Here is a 16,515-nt window from a genome sequence, read left to right on the forward strand (position 1 = left end):
AGACTCCCACGGGAGTCTATGCCCGGAAGTGGGTGAAAATACCTGTCTTTGACAGGTATCTCCACCCCCCCTCCCCCCTGAAAGGTGTCAATTGTGACACCGGAGGGGGGGAGGCATCCGATCAGCGGAGATTCCACTTTAGATTGGAATCCCGCTTTAATTTGGAGCCTTTTTAATATTTTTTTTCCTACTTTAAGTGCAGATGGCTTAACGCCATCCTTTCTCTAAATAAATATTATCGGCCACCAGGCAATTCCATATCTCCACATCTATTTTGCTAATATTGACACAGTTTACAGGCCATTAAAATTGTGCTTCTGCATTAATATTCATATATTTCCTGCTTCATTGACTTCAGCATAAAGGCAGCAGACTGCCGGACAGTGTTATTTTAGCTTCAGGTGTCATGCAACACTGTAAGTAGTATAATATGTTGTACATTTCAATAAATGAGTAACAAATCAATAACTTAGCTACTTCAGTATTAAGTAGACAGCCTTTTCCAGAGTTTATTTTTTACATCTAGTAAAGGAGTTTTGTAACATCAAAATATATAATACACTTAAAGTGTTTGTAACCCTAGCATTTCACATTCCTGATATGTGGCTGCTGTACCATGTACTTGTATAAAAAAAAAAAAAAAAAAAAAAAAAAGTGTGATTTTGCTTCTTCTGTGTGAAATCCCTGGTGTTCCTGCCAGTCCCTCTGCTTTCCTATTAAAAACTGACCACACTAAGCAGGAGAGATCACCCTGGTCAGTTCCCTAGCTGTGCTGGAAACTCAGGGTGCTCTCCTCCAATGATAAGCCTTGTCCTAACCCCCCCCCCCCCCCATACGCACAGCCTTTCACTGGGAAGATTAGTGAGCTGCTGTTTCTCCCCCTCCAGATCTTATGCAGCTGAGAAAAGAGGGAATGTTATCACATATAGAAAAAGGGGAAATAAGTTATTTAGTTATGTTTTTTTTTTATATATACTCAAAAGTTCTTTCATTTAAATGGGTTGTTTTACAAGGTGATAATTTACAATCACTTTAACCACTTCAGCCCCGGAAGATTTGGATGCTCAATGAGCAGGCCATTTTTTGCGATATGGCACTGCGTCGCTTTAACTGAAAACGAGAAAACAAATAAATAATAAAAAAAATGTAACCACTTCAATACAGGGCATTTTCACCCCCTTCCTGCCCAAGCCAATTTTCAGTTTTCAGAGCTGTTGCAATTTGAATGACAATTGCACAGCCGTGCTACACTGTACCTAAATTAAATATTTATATTTTTTCCCCCACAAATAGAGCTTTCTTTTTGGTGGTATTTGATCATATCTGCGGTTTTAATTTTTTTGCTATAAACACAATATTTTTTACTTTTTGATATAATAAATATCCCAATTTTTTTTTTCTATTTTTTCTTCAGTTTAGGCCAATATGTATTCTTCTAAATATTTTTGGTTAAAAAAAAAAAAAAAAAAAAAAAACGCAATAAGCATATATATTTATTGGTTTGCGCAAAAGTTATAGCGTCTTCAAAATAGGGGATAGTTTTATGGCATTTTTATTATTTTTTTTTTTTACTAGTAATGGCGGCGATCTGCAAATTTATCCTGACTGTGAGACACTGCAGTGGACAGATTGGACACTTTTCACACCATTTTGGGACCATTCATATTTATACAGCGATCAATGCTATACAGATGCATTGATTACTGTATAAATGTCACTGGCAGCGAAGGGGTTATTAGTAGGGGGTGGTGAAGGGGTTAACTGTGTTGCCTAGGGAGTGATTCTAACTGTAGAGGGAGGGGAAATCACAAGGGGAGGAGACTGATTGGTGTTTCTCTGTACTGGGATCCATGGTTCTGCTCGGTTAACGGGCAATCGCAGGTGCCCCCTGTTTCCGTGTGTTCGCTCGTAGACGTGAACGCATACGTAAGTCATGCCCACATATGTAAACACCGTTCAAACCACACATGTGAGGTATCGCTGCGAACATTAGAGTGAGAGCAATAATTCTTGCCCACGAGCTCTTCTGTAACTCAAAATATGTAACCTGTACAAAAATTTAAACTTTTGCCTATGGGGATTTTTAAGTACTGAAGTTTGGCGCCATTCCGTGAGCGTATGCAATTTTAAAGCATGACATGTTCGGTATCTATTTACTCGCGGTAACATCATCTTTCACATTATGCAAAAAAATTGGGCTAACTACTGTTGGTGCTTTTTTTTAAATGCATGAAACTGTTTTTTTTTTAAAATAAAAAAACACGTTTGAAAAATTGCGTGGCAAATACCTTGCGAGATTAAAAGTTGCAATGACCGCCATTGCTGAAAAAAAAAAACATATATAATGTTTGGGGGTTCTGTTTAATTTTCTAGCAAAAAAATTATGAGTTTTACACGTAGGAGAGAAATGTCAGAATTGGCCTGGTAGGCAAGTGGTTAATCACAGTTCAGGTTGCTGTAGTAATCAAAACATGAAAGTTGATTGGCTACCCAGAGCTTATTTTGCCCTATTTTGTGAGCTGGTTTGTGTTCTGCTTCATGGCTCTTTTCCTGTGTACCGTTACCTAGTCTGTGATTATCCTTTTCACCACCTATCATCTCTCCTCTGTCCCATTTATCAGTACTTTACTATTGAAATGTGTCTATACCCATATCCTGAGTTCATTATTTTGCACTTGAACACAAGTAATTGCCTTATTGTGAGCCTCTCTCTTAGATGGCTAAATAATTAATCATTCACGTCATCAGCATGGATCCCCACAATGATCTATTAACTACAGGGAAGCCTATTGTGTCTCTGGAACTACTGAACCATTTATCTTAACCTGGGGATAAGGTGGTGGTGGTGGTGGTGGTGTGGTGGGGGCGGCGTGGTGGTAGCGGGTGTATCAAGACGATGGGAGCTGCTATTGGTGTGTTTTTTTTTTTGGAACAAAGACTTCAGGCTGCCATCCTAATTCTAAGAGCTTTACTACCTAGCGACCCATTGACCTCAAACAAGAATAAAGCTAATAATGTCTAATGCCGTCTACACACAATCGGAATTCTCGTCGGAAAAAGCTCTGATGGTTTTCCCGATGGAAATCCGCTCAAGCTGTCTTGCCTACACACGGTCACACCAAATTCCGATCGTTTAGAACACGGTGATGTACAACACGTACGACAGGACTAGAAAAAGGAAGTTCAATAGCCAGTAGCCAATAGCTTCCTTCTCGTAGTTGAATCCGAGCATGCGTGATTTTTGGTGTGTCGGAATTGCATACACATGTTCGGAATTTCCGATAGAAAGTTTTTCTGTCGGGAAAATTGAGAACATGCTATCAATTTTTAGCTGGTGGAAATTCGGACAGCTAAATTCCGATGGAGCATACACATGGTTGCATTTTCTCATGAAAAGCTCTCATAGGTCTTTTTCTGGCCGGAATTCCGATTGTGTGTACGCGGCATTAGATGTCTCGATTTCTGTTCTTCATGCAGTTCCATGTTAGCAGGATTCTTTTAAAGTGGTTGTAAACCCCATTTGTGAAATTTGACTGAGGCACATACAGTGGGGCAAAAAAGTATTTAGTCAGCCACCAATTGTGCAAGTTCTTCCACTTAAAAAGATGAGAGAGGCCTGTAATTGTCATCATAGGTATACCTCAACTATGAGAGACAAAATGTGGAAACAAATCCAGACAAATCACATTGTCTGATTTTTGAATTAATTTTTTTGCAAATTATGGTGGAAAATAAGTATTTGCTCACCTACAAACAAGCAAGATTTCTGGCTCTCACAGACCTGTATCTTCTTCTTTAAGAGGCTCATCTGTCCTCCACTCATTACCTGTATTAATTGCACCTGTTTGAACTTGTTATCAGTACAGTGCCTTGCGAAAGTATTTGGCCCCCTTGAACTTTTCAACCTTTTGCCACATTTCAGGCTTCAAACATAAAGATATAACATTTTTCTTTTTTGTGAAGAATCACCAACAAGTGGGACACAATTGTGAAGTGGAACGAAATCTATTGGATTTTTGAAACTTTTTTAACTAATAAAAAAAATGAAAAGTGGGGCGTGCAAAATTATTCGGCCCCCTTGCGTTAATACTTTGTAGAGCCACCTTTTGCTGCGATTACAGCTGCAAGTCGCTTGGGGTATGTCTCTATCAGTTTTGCACATCGAGAGACTAAAATTCTTGCCCATTCTTCCTTGCAAAACAGCGCGAGCTCAGTGAGGTTGGATGGAGAGCGTTTGTGAACAGCAGTTTTCAGCTCTTTCCACAGATTCTCGATTGGATTCAGGTCTGGACTTTGACTTGGCTATTCTAACACCTGGATACGTTTATTTCTGAACCATTCCTTTGTAGATTTTGCTGTATGTTTGGGATCATTGTCTTGTTGGAAGATAAATCTCCGTCCCAGTTTCAGGTCTTTTGCAGACTCCAACAGGTTTTCATCCAGAATGGTCCTGTATTTGGCTGCATCCATCTTCCCCTCAATTTTAACCATCTTCCCTGTCCCTGCTGAAGAAAAGCAGGCCCAAACCATGATGCTGCCACCACCATGTTTGATAGTGGGGATGGTGTGTTGAGGCTGATGAGCTGTGTTGCTTTTACGCCAAACATATCGTTTTGCATTGTGGCCAAAAAGTTCGATTTTGGTTCCATCTGACCAGAGCACCTTCTTCCACATGTTTGGTGTGTCTCCCAGGTGGCTTGTGGAAAACTTTAGATGAGACTTTTTATGGATATCTTTGAGAAATGGCTTTCTTCTTGCCACTCTTCTCTGCAGTTCATCCAGAGTGATCATGGGCCTCTTGGCTGCATTTCTGATCAGTCTTCTCCTTGTCTGAGCTGAAAGTTTAGAGGGACGGCCAGGTCTTGGTAGATTTGCAGTGGTCTGATACTCCTTCCATTTCAAAATGATCGCTTGCACAGTGCTCCTTGGGATGTTTAAAGCTTGGGAAATCTTTTTGTATCCAAATCCGGCTTTAAACTTCTCCACAACAGTATTACGGACCTGCCTGGTGTGTTCCTTGGTCTTCATGATGCTCTCTGCGCTTTCAACAGAACCCTGAGACTATCACAGAGCAGGTGCATTTATACAAAGACTTGATTACACACAGGTGGATTCTATTTATCACCATCAGTCATTTAGGACAACATTGGATCATTCAGAGATCCTCGCTGAACTTCTGGAGTGAGTTTGCTGCACTGAAAGTAAAGGGGCTGAATAATTTTGCACTCCCCACTTTTCAGTTTTTTATTTGCTAAAAAAGTTTAAAATATCCAATAGATTTCGTTCCACTTCACAATTGTGTCCCACTTGTTGGTGATTCTTCACAAAAAATAAAAAATGTTATATCTTTATGTCTGAAGCCTAAAATGTGGCAAAAGGTTGAAAAGTTCAAGGGGGCTGAATACTTTCGCAAGGCACTGTATAAAAGACACCTGTCCACAACCTCAAACTCCAATCTGTACTATGGTGAAGACCAAAGAGCTGTCGAAGGACACCAGAAACAAAACTGTAGACCTGCACCAGGCTGGGAAGACTGAATCTGCAATAGGCAAGCAGCTTGGTGTGAAGAAGCAAATGTGGGAGCAATAATTAGAAAATGGAAGACATACAAGACCACTGATAATCTCCCTTGATCTGGGGCCCCACACAAGATCTCACCCCGTGGGGTCAAAATGATCACAAGAACGGTGAGCAAAAATCCCAGAACGGGGGGCTAGTGCACCTGCAGAGAGCTGGGGCCAACGTAACAAAGGCTACCATCAGTAACACACTATGCCGCCAGGGACTCAGATCCTGCAGTGCCAGACGTGTCTCCCTGCTTAAGCCAGTACATGTTCGGGCCCCTCTGAGGTTTGCTAGAGAGCATTTGGATGATCCAGAAGAGGATTGGGAGATTGTCATATGGTCAGATGAAACCAAAGTAGAACTGTTTGGTAGAAACACAACTCGTCCTGTTTGGAGGAGAGAGAATGCTGAGTTGCAACGAACACCATACCTACTGTGAAGCATGGAGGTGGCAACATCATTCTTTGGGGCTGTCTCTCTGCAAAGGGAAAAGAACGACTGATCCGTGTACATGAAAGAATGAATGGGTTGCAATAGAAGTAATGTGTATCTATCACAGGGTGGTTCTGTGGATACACTATAAAATAAAAAACCAAATGCCACGTCCTTTGAATAACTTGAAGACAAGAAAAAAAGGGGGAAGAAAACGGGAAAGGGGAAACCAACTAAAAAAACCTCAGTAAAAAATGTTGGTTGTGTTGGACTTTTTAGGCATAATAGAATATTTAAGTATAAAAAAAGAGGAAAAAAAGAGAAAAATAATATTTCACACAAAAAATTATTTATTTATTTATAAAAAAAGGAAAAAAAAAGAAAGTATATATAAAACATATCAAGTACTGTTTCATATCCTGTCTAAGCTAGTACGTTTTAAACAATGTCCATATATGTTCCCATTAGGCATATAAGCCCAAAAGAAGAAAAAAAACACACGTTAGTACTCAATATAAAAACTGTTTACAATGGACAGGACATTAATTACAGAACCACTTTAGATATATTCTGGTGCTCTACATGTTTCGCGTTTTGATTAACGCTTCCTCAGGAGCTTTACCAATTTTATTTTTTCATGGGGGTACCCCAAGAAAAATATGCAGGAAAAAAAAGAAGAGAGACAGGAAGGTATTTCTCTATGCAGATAAAGCGATTTTCACATCGACATCACACTTTTATATGTATAGGAGCCTGCGGTTAGCATAGGGGCTTCAAGTGTTTGTGGTGTAAGACAGCAATGGGAAATGGTGTTGCACCATAATGTCTTAATGTTAAATTAACAGGTTCCTATATCCTCTTCACTGAGACGAGATATAGGCAGAACTGTGTGCGATGGTTCAGAGGTATAACGGGGACCATTCAGCCCCTCAGGTGCCTTCATCCACCGGGAAAATTAGACCGCTGTGTCTGTGAATGAATGGGGCCATGTATCGGGAGATTTTGAGTGCAAACCTCCTCCCATCAGCAAGGGCATTGAAGATGAAACCTGGCTGGGTATTTCAGCATGACAATGATCCCAAACACACCACCTGGGCAACGAAGCCGTGGCTTCGTAAGGAGAATTTCAAGGTCCTGGAATGGCCTAGCCAGTCTCCAGATCTCAACCCCATAGAAAACCTTTGGAGGGAGTTGAAAGTCCTTGTTGCCCAGCGATAGCCCCAAAACATCACTGCTCTAGAGGACATCTGCATGAAGGAATGGCACAACATACCAGCAACAGTGTGTGACAACCTTGTGAAGACTAATGCCCCATAAACACGGTCGGACATTCTGACCACAAAATCCGTTGGATTTTTTCCGACGGATTTTGGCCGAAACTTGTGTTGCAAACACACACACAAAGTTGTCGGAAAATTCGATCGTTCTGAATGAGGTGACGTCAAACACATACGTCGGGACTATAAACGGGCCAGTAGCCAAAAGCTTTAGTCTCTTAGTTTATTCTGAGCATGCGTGGCACTTTGTCCGTCGGAATTGTCTACACACGATCGGAATTTATGCGATCGGATTTTGTTGTCAGAAAATTTTAGATCCTGCTCTTAAACTTCGTGCGTTGGAAAATCCGGCGGAAAAAGTTAGATGGAGCCCACACACGGTCGGATTTTCCGACAACATGATCCGATTGCACATTTTTCGTCCGAAAATCTGACCGTGTTTATGGGGCATTACAGAAAACGTTTGATCTCTCATTGCCAACAAAGGATATATAACAAAGTATTGACATGAACTTTTAATATTGACAAAATACTTATTTTCCCCCATAATTTGCTAATAAATTCTTTCAAAAATCAGACAGACAATGTGATTGTCTGGATTTGTTTCCACATTTTGTCTCTCATAGTTGAGGTATACCTATGATGACAATTACAGGCCTCTCTCATCTTTTTAAAGCGGGGTTCCACCCAAAAGTGGAACTTCTGCTCATCGGATCCCCCCCCCCTCTGGTGTCACAGTTGGCATCTTTCAGGGGGGAGGGGGGTGCAGATACCTGTCTAAGACAGGTATTTGCACCCACTTCCGGGCATAGACTCCCACAGGAGTCTATGCCTCTTCCTGTCCCGGCACGCTGTCTGCTGGGACACACACAGGTCCCAGAGACAGAGCGGACCATTCCTATTGCGCTGCGTGACTCACGCATGCTCAGTAGGGAACCGGGAAGTGTAGCCGCAACGCTTCACTTCCCGATTCCCTCACCTAGAATGGCGGTGGCAGCGTTAGGCATTGCTGAGTTTGAAGAGGCCAATCTGCTGGCAGGCTTAAAGCGGAATAAAACCCTCTTATCCTCTAGACTAGAGCCAAGGAAGCTGATTCTGTTTGATCTGTAACTGCCATGGTATTGCACATATGATCAGTTATGACGTCAGCCATTTGATGGTTTGACAGTTTGGTTAAAGCAGAGCACCACCCGATTTTAACATAATATCTCAAGCTGATTAAATAAATGTCATCATTCAAAAACTGAATTTTTTTTTTTCAGCATTACCTTTTTTTTTTTTTTTTGTCGTCATTTTTTCTATTTCTTGTCTATGGTGATCGCGGATATGGGCGGGGATAGTGCGCATATGAGCGGGGATAGTGTGGATAGTTCTTAATATCCGCACTGTCTCCTGGGAGCTTGTGTCATAGTTCTCAGGAGTCAGTGCAGCGGCCTGCTGACGCGAGTTATCGCGTGATTTCTTACTTGCACAGCTCCGTTGCCATCACAATGGGGAGGGACTTCCGACGACGCCGCCCGTTGCGATGGCAACCTGAGCTGTTGACGGCACTCCTCTTTACAGTTACTGCGCATGCGCGAGATCGGGAATACAAGGCGCAGTGCCTCCTGGTCGAGAGGGGGCACTGTATCCTGGAAGAGGATGCCTGTGGGCTTCACATGCCCACAGGTAAGATGAGACCCGGCTACAACAATTATTAAAAGTTGATATTGCTATAGAAAATGGACATCTTTAAGACTGAAAACATGCAACAAGTGAGTTAGAAGTTTAAGGACATAATCTTTGTGATTGTACAAAAAAAAAAAAAAATAAAAAAAAAAAAAACGTTTAGGGCAGTGGAGCCCCGCTTTAAAGACACAATCAAATGTGACAGCAATCCCAACATTCCAGGAATGTAACTGGTTTTGAAACCGTTAACTCAATGGGTTTAGTTCCACTTTATGATTTACTGCTGTTCAGAGGCTCTGGGCTTCAGCAAAATGGCAGCCTCCAGAAAGAAGAAACAGGAGCAATGCTGGAGGCAACTTACAGCACCCACTGATTTCGTTAGCATAATTATTAATGTTAAATGTATGTTCCATGCTAGAAAACATGATTTTTTTATGATGTTGTTATGGGTAAAGTTCCACTTTAAGTGGCTATTGTGATTTGCTACTCAAAAAACATTACAATAATCACCATAGCAGAGATGTCCTCACAGAGGTTTCTCTGCATAGACTGCCATGGATTCAAGCAAGAGGATGTCCATGGGGTGAGGGCAAAAGTAGGAAACACAGTTAATAGTAGCGCTTCATTTATAATAAGCCAATTTAATAAATAGACTAACCACAACTTGCAGCATCCGATCGTTCTGGTTTCCTGGACTCTCAGCCATCATTTGATTTAAAGTCTGTATCAGGGTCTTCCCCAAAAGAATTATAGATCCAAACATGGCAATAATCCCAAACACCATTCCTAAGTTGAACCTGAAAAATTAGAACGCATGTAAGGACATGGAAGGTAGCTGGTATAATGCCTATAGTGTAACTAAAGTCAAATTTTCTTTTGTTTTGGATAGAGTGGAGATGGATTAGACCCCCTGCCAGGTTTTATAGCTGTCTGTGCCCCCCGTTAGGGAAATTTGCTCTCCCACTATTTGTCCTTTTTACCATTATCATTGAAAGTGAAAGACTACTGAATTGTTGACACCAGAACAGGAATAGAGGGGAAATCTTCCAATGGTGACACTATTTCTGGTGATCTCCTAGGATCCCCTCATTTTGGAAGGATTTCCTCTCGCTTCCCGATTTGGCCATGTTACAGGAAGTGAAGGAAAATCTCCCTTATGGGACACAGATGACAGAAAGAAAAAAATATATAAAACTTACAGCGATTATAACCCTCCCTTACTTAAAAAAAAAAAAAACAAGAGTTCCCAAATGAGGGCTTCCCAATCCTGAGAGCACTGTAAATTAGTTCTCTCTTTCCAGGCAGAATACCCCAGAATCCCTCACTCTGCATGGTTAAGAACCATGAATATGCAAAAATTGCATTTAAAGCGATATTAAAGTCTTGGGTTTTTTTTGGTTTAAAAATAACAAACGTGTCATACGTACTTGCTCTGTGTAGTGGTTTTGCCCCTCATCTATCCATTTAATGCATGTGCTTCCATTGTGAAGACTGCAAGCAATACACAGGGTGCCGTGAATAGGCCTTGCAGCTTATGCATGCGTTTGCAAATGTGTGCTACCTAAACCCCTGTTTTTTAACGCAACTGTTGGACAGGTTCATTTAGTCAGTTGGCAGACTGGTTAGTGATTTGAGCTATGGAATGTTCTGTCTTTGTCTTTCATTTACACAGAGCAGCCCCGATCCTCCTCTTCTCAGGTCCCACGGCGGTGTTCCTGGACCTTCCCTCCTGCCAAGAGTCCCCACGGCAAGTAGCTTGCTATGGGGGCAACCAAGCCACTGCTCTGTGTGTCTATTCAGACACAGCCTTGGCTCAGCTCTCGCTCTCGCTCGCGCTCTCTCTCTCTCTCTCTCTCTCTCTCTCTCTCATTAGCTCACTGACTTTGATTGAGAGCAGCAGGAGCCAATGGCACTCGACGCTGTGTCTCAGCCAATAAGGAGGGAGAGTCCTGGACAGCTAAGGCTCTCGTGCAAAATTGCTAAATTGAGACAGGGCTCAGGTAAGTATTAGGGGGGCTGCTGCACACAAGGGTTTTTATCTTAATGCATAGAATGCATTAAGATAAAAAAAACTGCTGACTTTAGAACCACATTAAGTCCTCCCTCCTAAAGAAACCATAACCTAAATAGTGGGGAAATTTATCTCCTGTCCAGGACCCATCCCTGGCATCCTGTACAACGAGGGTTCCCAACCCCTGGGCCGCGGACCGGTCTGTGGCCTCTTTGAAGCCAGGCCATGAAGGCTGCACTGTAAGAGGTGAGCAAAAAGATGACATCATCAACCCCCTGCCCGCCCTGCATTACCGCTGATCTGCCTTCACAGCCAAGCCGTGAAGGCTACTCCATCAGAGGTGTGGCAAGTGAGTAGAGAGATTACATCATCATCAGAGATTACATCATCATCATGTGCAACTGAGCATTTTCTGGTTTACACGCTCGGTTGGGTGCCATAGCGCTGGTGACTCGCTGCATCTGGTGGCAAGTGACAAGCTGCATCTGGTGGCAAGCGAAGATTGGCAAGTGGCACGCTACATCTGGTGGCAAGTAACAGTGGCAAGTCACAAGCTGCAGCTAGTGGCAGGTGACAAGCTACAGCTGGTGGCAAGTAACAGTTGCAAGTCACAAGCTGCGTGTTGTGGCAAGTGACAAGCTGCAGCTGGTGGCAGGCGACGGTGGCAAGTGACCCGCTGCATCTGGTGGCAGGCGACGGTGGCAAGTGACCCGCTGCATCTGGTGGCAGGCGACGGTGACAAGTGACACACCCGACGTTCCCACGGTTTCTGAATTAGGGCGAGTTAAAACTATTTAGTCTTATATTACAATGTAGTAATTGAAATAATGCGCTTCGATCATCCTGACACCATATCAACCATGATGTCGTGATGATTGGAGAGCTAACACCAGCCATTCTCCTGGCAAATCGGCCACGGAGACTGACCCGCCTACCACTATACCTACCCCCACCCCACTGGTCCTTGGCAACATTTTCTTTCACAAAACCAGTCCCTGCTGCCAAAAAGGTTGGGGACCGCTGCTGTACAATATATACTAAACAGGAGAGCATAGTACAATTATAAGGAATCAGTAAACGGGAATCTAGCAGTGCCCAGTGCTTACACTTCTCTGGGATGTTTAGAATAAGCTCTGTATAAACAAAACAGCAAATGCCGACACTTACCAAAGGTACAAGAAATGTGGCTTCCATCTTCCCCACTTATAAAACAAACGATTGAAAATTGTGGTTTGCCAGCGAATATGGAATGGTGAGATGCTCAATCCTCTAGATGAGAGCCATTCTTCATACGAGTTCTTGTATGATTTGGAGGACTACAAACAGAAGAAAAGATTTGATTTGTCATAAAACTGAGAGCAATTATTTTTTTCCCCGTCATCTGTACACCTCACAACCGAGTCCCACTTGTACATTAGTGTGTTGTGGTGTCATTCATTTAAATTGACACTTCAATGAACTAAGAAAACGCAGCTCTGATGCTCACACCACTGTTTCCATCATTTCTTGTCCCGATGTCACAGTGGTGTCACCGAGACACACAGCCAGGAGAAATCTCCCCAATCGAGTCTCAGAAAGAGATAAAAACCTGACAGAGGCCCTAACCTTTCCCCACTCTATTTGAAGCTAGAAAGAAATCTGACAGACATAAAAGCTGAACTCTAGGTGGTTGTAAAAGGCACACATTAAATCTGAATCACAGGTGTCGATTTTATAGCATAGTACTGTATATTGTATAATACAGGGTTTCTCCAGGCCTCGAGGCGCCCCAACAGGTCATGTTTTCAGGATTTCCATAATTTTGCACAGGCAATTTAATCAGTTTCACCAAATTAGTAATTACAACAGCAGTTTCATCTGAGGGAAATACTGAAAACATGGCCTGTTGGGGTGCATTGAGGACTGGAGTTGAGAAACACTGATATAATATATAGCATAGTATATCAGCCACACTGGACGGATCCCAATGGAAACGGTAATCACTGCTGCATGGTAACTGTAGGAGGTTTCTCACTCAGCATGGGCACCACTTTATATTTTATGTACTCTTTGTATTTTTTCAAAGGATGCAAGGCACTCCTTGATTGGACGAAGTGGGGAGGGTGATATCACAATCTCAACCCCATTCAATCAGATACAGCTTTCCGTGAATGGTACCCATGTCAAGTGAGCGACCCACCCTTGTAGTTACTAGGCAGAAGGGCAGCTCGGCGCCAGACCCAGAAGACAGCGGCAGTTACTGTAGTTATCAGGACCAATGTAACAATACAACAATAAAAACATACCTGGAATTTGTCTTGAATGCTCTGAAATCAATAAAACATCTTTAATTGTATTTTTAAATAAAATAAATTCATTAGCTTAGAATCTAGGAGCCAGCTAAAAAGAGTTAGGAGACAGTTTTTTTAAATCAGCTGTCCAGCGCCCAGAACTGCAGGTCGGGGGCGTCAGGCAAAAAGAATTGCTCACGCCTGGTGCCAAGGGAAAAAAAGACAGAAGGTTAAAAAAAAAAAGTTTTCTCCTTTACATATGTGCGCTGATGGGCACTGATAGGCTGTATTATTGGGCACTGATGAGGCTGCACTGATGGGCTTTACTATTGTGCACTGATGAGATGGTTATAATAGACAGCACTAAAGGTCACTGATGGGTGCTGATGAGGCTGCAGTGATGGGTGCTGATGAAGCAGAACTGATGAGCATTGATGAGGTGGTACTAATAGGCGGCACTAAAGGTCACTGATGGGTGCTGATGAGGCTGCACTGATAGGCAGCAATAAAACATGAGCTCAGGCGTGTTCACAACTCCACGTGCCCACGCTCGCCTGGAAGCTGACACTCCACATCACTAATCACAGGCAGTGAGACATTTCCCAATCCACGCTGTGGAGTGTCAGCTTCCTGGCAGGCGCGGGCGTGGGCACGTGGAGTATCGAACATACCTGAGCTCATCCTTAGCAGCAATGATGAGGTGGCACTGATAGGTGGCGATACTCCACATCCACTCAACGGCAGTAAAGAAAGGGTGACTGATCAAGCCCGCAACTTCAACCCCAGCTGTCAAACTGGGAAGATGATGTCGGAGGTGGACGGGCAGTGAGAGCAAGATGCGCTCATTACAGCATTGCCCACCAGAGGAGGGTGCCAGTTCACACAAAAGAGCATGTATCCCGCTCCAGCAGACCGCAAAGCCGCGGCCTCAACTATAGGCCATCCCAATGCTGGTACGTGCATCCACATGGGGGGTCACATTGGATGAATCCAGAACACTGCTGCGGTGTAGCCCAGGCACCAGAACACAATTTTCAGTCACCATTGCGCCCTGGCGCTTAGGTTTTGTTGAGCCCTGAGGTAAACATCTGAATGTGACCTAATATTAGCCCCTTGCAGCCCCTGTATAGCAGAGATGGAGTGTTTGAGAACAGAAGAAGCAGCACAAGTAGGCAATAAGGATGAGCTCCGGCGTGTTCGCTCAGCCCCCATGCGGAGCCCGCCAGGAAGTCAGCACTGCAACCGCGCATCGGGAAATGTCTCACTGCCTGTGAGTAGCGCAGCGCAGTGCCGACTTCCTGGCGGGCTCTGCATGTGGGCTGCACGAACACGCCTGAGCTCATCCTTAGTAGGTAATAAATTCATAGACTGACAGGAAGCATGCTGATAGGAGGAGAGAGCAGACTGACAGCCAGATGAGCTCATACGATGCTGCTTCTTCTTTCACTGTCCACTCACCAATTGGGGTGGGTTCATGACAACTTGGGCTCAGAGAAAGTGGGTTGAATGATGATGGGAATCAGTCTGGGACATCTAGTGGCAGAAAAAAGTACAGCAGGGGAAAGTCTCTGGATTGCAGGTGAATATTGCAGAAAAAGATGCTTTGTTATGTTATCTTTTAATGAGCTATTTATTATTTGGTTATTTTTGGCTGGGTGGCCAGCTTCAAGATCTAAATACTTTTTACAGGAATATTTTGTGTTCTTGTAAAATGTCCTCCACTGAATGGATGACAATGACACATCTACTTCCTAAATGTAGAGTCAAGAGAGAGTTAATGCAAGGAAAGCTCCAGCAAATAACAGGAATGAAATGTCCCAGAGACAAAGTCATCAATATATTGGTAATAATGTGTCATTCTATGGATCCCGCCCCCCTCATTTATGAATACACTGCCAATCATGTGACTACACAGTATACAACATGCGGGAAGAGTGAGGAAGACTTCCCTCTGTGTGATCTCACCGTCAGTAAAGTATCGGCCAGATAAATGGCACACCATCCTCCAAGCACCACCACCACCAGCGGGATCGGGATCATCGCCACTGACAGATCGCCATCCAACAAGAAGAACACATCGGAACTGAGTGCGGGCAGGAACTCCACTTGCCCGGCAGCTGTTCCGAGCCGGACACATCCGTTCCAAGAACCAAACCACACCGTCTAGTGATTGGCTGCCGACTGCTTCCAGTGTACTGTCATGTTTAATGCGGGCGGAAGCAGTGTGCTAGACGAGGCAATGTGTGGTTGGCTGAAGCGCTGGGGTTGCCAGTACCTGAAGATGTTTATATTTGTATGTTTTACTTTTTTTTTTTTTTGCATTTGCAAGTATAACTGTCAGAATTTAGTGAGCCACGTGTATGTAAGAAAAACAGCCAAGACAAAACATACTAAAATAGCATTTTTTAACCACTTAAGCCCCGTACCAATTGTCAGCCTAAGGACCAGAGGTCTTTTTTACACTGCACTGTTTTAAAGCGGGAGTCCACCGGGACTCCGCGTTTTTTTTTTTTTTTAAAAGCTAGCAGCTACAAATACTGCAGCTGCTGACTTTTAAAATAGTGACACTTACCTGTCCAGCGCCCCCGCGATGTCAGCACCCGAAGCCGATCTCTAGGTCGTCTGTCGGGTCCTGCCGCCGCCATCTTGGGTATGGGAATCAGGAAATGGAGCCTTTCGGCTTCATTTCCTGGTTCCCTACTGCGCATGTGCGAATCGCGCTGCGCAATAAGGACGCTCCCCGCTGCCTCTGGGATCTGTGTGTTTCCCAGCAGGCAGCGGGGCACTTGCGGGAAGGGGCAGGCACTTGCGGAAAGGCGCGTAAGTTACGCCCCTTTCCGCAGAGAGCTATCCCGGAAGTGGGTGCAGTTACCTGGATTATCCAGGTAACTGCACCCCCCTCCCCCCTGAAAGGTGCCGATTGTGGCACCGGAGGGGGGGAGGGTTCTGATGAGCAGAAGGTCCACTTTAGGGTGGACCTCCGCTTTAACTTGTAATTGCGCGATCATGCAATGTTGTACCCAAACGAAATTTGCGTCCTTTTCTTCCCACAAATAGAGATTTCTTTTGATGATATTTGATTGCCTCTGCGATTTTAATTTTTTACGATATAAAAGGAAAAAGACTGAAAATTTTGAAAAAAAAAAAAAGATATTTTCTACTTTTTGTTATAAGAAAAATCGAATAAACTAAATTTTAGTCATACATTTAGGCCAAAATGTATTCAGCCACATGTCTCTAGTAAAAAAAAATGTCAATAAGCATATATTTATTGGTTTGCGCAAAAGTTATA

The 16,515-nt window shown here is 43.3% G+C and overlaps 1 protein-coding gene across 1 annotated transcript in view; it reads right to left on the reverse strand.

The window, feature by feature from the left end:
• MBTPS2 (membrane bound transcription factor peptidase, site 2) overlaps window positions 1-15,385 on the reverse strand; it is a 91,543-nt gene extending 76,158 nt beyond the window's left edge. The window contains exons 1-3 of the mRNA XM_077480710.1: window positions 15,189-15,385; window positions 12,121-12,269; window positions 9,601-9,739 (exon numbers count right to left, since the gene is read on the reverse strand). Coding sequence (XP_077336836.1) covers window positions 9,601-9,739; window positions 12,121-12,269; window positions 15,189-15,263 — 363 coding nt within the window. The 5' untranslated portion in view covers window positions 15,264-15,385. The remainder of the gene's footprint in view (window positions 1-9,600; window positions 9,740-12,120; window positions 12,270-15,188) is intronic.
• Between the last annotated feature and the right edge of the window lie 1,130 nt (window positions 15,386-16,515).

Source organism: Lithobates pipiens, unplaced genomic scaffold, assembly GCF_037356315.1.
Source record: "Lithobates pipiens isolate NorthernLeopardFrog02 unplaced genomic scaffold, aLitPip1_a1.2 Scaffold_16, whole genome shotgun sequence".
In the NCBI taxonomy this organism is placed as follows: Eukaryota; Metazoa; Chordata; class Amphibia; order Anura; family Ranidae; genus Lithobates; species Lithobates pipiens.